The sequence below is a fragment of the Zeus faber genome (genome assembly GCF_960531495.2).
Source record: "Zeus faber genome assembly, chromosome: 5".
Lineage (NCBI taxonomy): Eukaryota > Metazoa > Chordata > Actinopteri > Zeiformes > Zeidae > Zeus > Zeus faber.
Window position 1 is genome coordinate 23,537,048 of NC_137192.1, and position 4,798 is coordinate 23,541,845.

The 4,798-nt window shown below is 50.5% G+C and overlaps 1 protein-coding gene across 1 annotated transcript in view; it reads right to left on the bottom strand.

The window, feature by feature from the left end:
* dhrs3b (dehydrogenase/reductase (SDR family) member 3b) overlaps positions 1-4,268 on the bottom strand; it is a 10,765-nt gene extending 6,497 nt beyond the window's left edge. Inside the window, exon 1 of the mRNA XM_080000514.1 lies at positions 3,913-4,268. Within this exon, the coding sequence (XP_079856640.1) occupies positions 3,913-4,107 (195 nt within the window). The 5' untranslated portion in view covers positions 4,108-4,268. The remainder of the gene's footprint in view (positions 1-3,912) is intronic.
* Positions 4,269-4,798: the final 530 nt, after the last annotated feature.

Genomic DNA, 4,798 nt, shown 5'->3' on the forward strand with positions numbered 1-4,798 from the left:
GTCACATCTTTTGTACGTCGAGAAAACACCCAGACACAAAGAAATCCCAAATACATGGTTCTCCCTTGCGACAAAGGTCAGGAATGGACGCTTTGCATAGAAGAAAAAAAAATCTCTCTCTCTCTCTCTCTCTCTCTCTCTCTCTCTCTCTCTCCTCTCTCTCTCTCTCTCTCTCTCTCTCATCTGCTCTCTCTCTCCTCTCTCTCTCTCTCTCTCTCTCTCTCTCTCTCTCTCTCTCTCTCTCTCTGCTCTCTCTCTCTCTCTCTCTGCTCTCTCCTAAAATGTTCCACTGGCACCTCCAGCCGACTTTAACAACTGAAATTCACTGGCCGTGCTTTAAACGTCACCAGCCGTTGTTATTTCCATATTATTTCAACAACATTGTTTTTTTTTTTTTTTCTCCCCCCCCACACCGCCCAGATCTCCATCTCTCCCGTGACACCCGAATCTTGAGCGTCAACCAAGGTAATGTTATTGAAGCACTTTGTTTGAGGTGGCCCGTCCTATTGTACCACTCTCTGGGGAAAAAAAAACAAACATTCTCCAGGAATCACAGGGAGTACAGGAGCATCAACGTGAGTGGGGGCAGATATAGCGCTGGGCCACGGGGGCCAGGGGCCATGCGGAGCCCCTCCGCAGCTCGCCATCCCCACCCTGGGAAAGCAGCCATGTCCAGGAAGGAAGGGAAGAGGACAAGAGGTAGGAGGACACGTTCTGGCTGCCAATCACAAAGGGAATCCCCCGGGGTTTGAACTCCAGCTCCTCAAGAAGGTAACCTCCCACCATCCCCCCACCCACCCCCATCACAATGACCACCCCATTTCTCTTTAGCATCCCTTTAGCTTAGCGAGTAATTGTCAGCCACAGGTGTTGTTTTCAGAGCCTTCACACCTTGATGGCAGCCAACAATGGGGCCGTTGAAAGGCCCCATCCTTTGTCCTGCAGCTGCAAACTATAGCTTTTTAAAAAGCCCAGCGTTTCTTCCTTCCTTCCTTCCTTCCTTCCATCTTTCCTCTCTCTTGCGTGTCCCCAAAGGACGTCGCAGTGAAAGGGAGAAGGAGGCGGTGTGCGTTGAGTGTTCTGCTCGGTAAGACGGCGATTGCGCCTTCGTAGAAAAACAAAACAAAACGCAGGCGCTCGGCGAATGTCACACGTAGACAGGAAACGACCACCTGCGGCTCGCCCTGGGACCGGGAAGCAGATTGCTCGCTCCGGCGTGGAGATCACCAGCGCTGACTTCAAGCTTTTAGAGAAGAAAAAAAAAAAAAAAAAAAAGACACAACCCATCTGAACGGGCCGAAAATAGAAGCCGGATGATATTAACAGATTAGTGATAAAGTGACACGAGCTGCTTACTCTGCACTCAGCTGTGGAATATTTGCCCACTCGCTGGGCGGAGGAGACACGGCTGGAAACCATGATGATGGCGATGGGATAATGGGGAGAGCCATTTAAGTACTCCTTGTTGGGAGGGGATGGGGAGGAGAGATCATTTTTTAATAATAATTGTGCGGGAGCAGGAGCGACGCTTTGAAAGAGGTGGGATGGACTTCTCAAAGACGGGGCCGTGCACCGGGCTCCTTAATTGGGATCCGGGGGAGGGGGGTTGGGATGGAAGGGTACTCCCGCACAGAATGCAGACACACCTGCTGGTGAGACATCCGACTGTTTAGAAATGCATTTACAGTGGGAATCCGTAAGACTATTTTGTTTAAAATATATGTATTTTATACAAAATTCTTTTGGAGCGGGCACCTTGTGAGACCCATTCACGAGCCACTCAATGTGTTTATGTTCTGCATGTCCTCGTCCATACGCCAATTCCGTCGTTGGCAGATGGTGTCCCCGCGCCCCAGAACAGAAAGGCAGCCGCGAAAAGCAGTATTTTAGCTCTGAGTCGCGGTCGGGAAACTGTCGATATAGAAAAGTTTGGAGTGGAATCCTGGGTCTCGTAGCGCAATCGACCACAACACAGACCGCCTCGTGGATTGGCGCGTTAACGTTTCCTCTCAATGTACAAACTGTCCCTTTATATTATTTGCTGAGTCAATTGCTGCCCCTGAAATACTATGCAAATACTATCCCAATACCTTTTTCCCCCAGTAACTATTGAAGTAAGGCAGTCTCCACCACTGCATCTGCCCAGGACTCCCGGTGGTATCTATCACCCCCTACAGTATATGGATGACTGGGGGGTAATCCAGTCCCATGGCTCCCTGCGATGCTTGCGAAACAGAACCTGATCTGGTTATTATGGACTCTCTGATGTGTTGTGTTGTGTTGACAACGGCCGTGATTATGCAAAGCCTGCTCGCTCCAAAATAGCTGGGAGGTATAATGGGGTTATGATTATGTCAATGGCTTTGAGGCCGCGTCAGTGTGCGTGGGGCTGTGCGACACACACACACACACACACACACACACACACACACACACACACACACACACACACACACACACACACACACACACACACACACACACACACACACACACACACACACACACACACACACACACACACACCTTCTAGGGCAAATAACCAGTCATTGAATACCGTTGACCACTTTTTGGCAGGAAAGCCGTCAGCCCAGTTCCACACTAACTCCCATCATTCAGAAAACCAAGCAGACAGTGGCCTCCGATTGACCCGAGCGGTTGTGCAATAGATTAACTACTTCAACTGAAATTCGGGCCGTACGCTGTGTCGTCTCTCCTCGCTCATCATCAATCTTGTTGGAACCAACTACTTAAGAGGTCACCACCACCATCAGCGCCGACCCCCCCCCCCCCGTCCGCCGAACACCCACCCCCACCACCCCCCGCAAAAACCAAAACAACACGATTTGGTGAACACGAGGTGGGACGCATGACATAACTCACAACTACCACCAGTGATAAGCGACTGGACAGTGGAGTGGAGTGGGTCGTCATATCAACCCCCAATTGATACGACTTTGCCTCCGGGACCCCCAACCTCTGAGGATTTTCATTGTGAGATATGACTTGGTGCAAAACGTCCAGACCTGTCTGTACTACAGCCAAGGGAGTTAGAGCTGAAACGAGGACCCAAAACGTCTTTGTTGTGCATTCTCTGACGGTGCCAAGGAAATAACGATGACGTTTAACTATTATCATTTTCGCTGGGGGAACCCCCCTCGAAGCTCTTGAAAGACCTCCTGGGGGTCCCCGGGCGTCACGTCGAGAACCACCCCGCTGGACCAGAGCCTTGTCACATTTCCTGGACATTTGACATTTCCTGTTGTAGACCTTTGTAGCCCTCAGCAGCCAGTGGTGCAAAGTAAAGTACTTTACCTGACCAAGTACTTTGCACAAGTAGTATATGTACTTACTCAGTTTTAGAAAAGAACATTTCCACTGTGTTTAAAAAAAGAAAAATACTTTCCTTTTTTTTTTTTTTTCTACCAAAGCCAGGATTGATATGTATGCAAAATGCTGATTTGGGATTATTCATCAATGATTCATCAGCTCCACATGCTTACAAAACACAGACACCACCACCGACACCGTTTGAATTGACACCGTAAGCAGGATCTCCATGAGCCGTGTCCTGCAGGGGAACAGCTACGGGAGCACTTTGTTGTTGGGGGTGTTCTCCCTTCAACACTTTTAGTACATGCGAGAGCAAGTACTGAAATACTTTCAGTATGGTGGAGACGTCAATGTGGTGGTTTCACTTTAACTCGAGGGATTATGGTCTGGTATGGTATTATGGTATCTGCATTTTTCTGACTAACTTATTCCCCACCTTTGCACCCCCTCGTCGCTCACGGCCCTAATTCCAGATGCTGCAAAAGTGTCAAAGCATCTGTGCGCACGCGAGTTATCCACCCAAATATCCTGAAATGGCAGCGGTTCTGCAACAAGTCTCCAAAGATCGTTCGCCCTTACCTTCTTGGCTCCCTGCTTGGCGAACTCCTTGGCGAGGTGGCGGCCGATGCCCCGTCCCCCCCCGGTGACCAGCACCAGGTCCCGGTCCAGGCTGCGCTTCGCGGCCGGCAGGAGCCACCGCACACCGGCTTTCAGGACGTAGTAGAGGATCTGTAGCGGGAGCAGCAGCACACAGCCCGCACTCCGCACATCCATGGCACCGGACGAGTAAGTCGGAAATCGTCGGAACCGGCGTCGCAATGGATTCTATATTTTTGCGCGAGTTTTGCAAAAAAATAAAAAAGAAAATAAAAAAAATGAAAATAAAAAAATGAAATGAAAGAGACGCAAATGGAAACTCGTGTCACTCGGAGTGTTATCCGTGGCGTTTTTTTTTTTTTGTGTGCAATCAATAATCCAATGAGCGAAGAGCAAAGCAGGAAAACCGCGTCCCGGGCACGCTGCGTACGCGTCTGTATGTGCGTGTTGTGCGTCGGGCGCGCAGACAGTGCGTGAGATCCGCGCACGGCGGCACAACAGGCGCTGCTGAGAGCGGCTGCTCCGGGACCAGACCAGGCGCACACTGAGCGCCTCTGGCCGGGTTGGACAGCGGCACCGGCTGGGGGTCCTGGACCTGCAGGAGGAGGTGGGGTGGGTGGGTGGAGGCTTTAATCCTGACTGACATGCTGAGAGCGTGTGTGTGTGTGTGTGTGTGTGTGTGGAGGGGGGGGTCGTGGGGTTCAACCTTTCTACCCCCCCCCCCTTTACTTTGAGGTGTGAAGTTGTTGCACAGTTCTCTTTTCACACATCAGCAGAAATGTCTATCTATCTATCTATCTATCTATCTATCTATCTGTCTGTCTGTCTGTCTGTCTGTCTGTCTGTCACAGAGGTGCAGCTTCTCAAG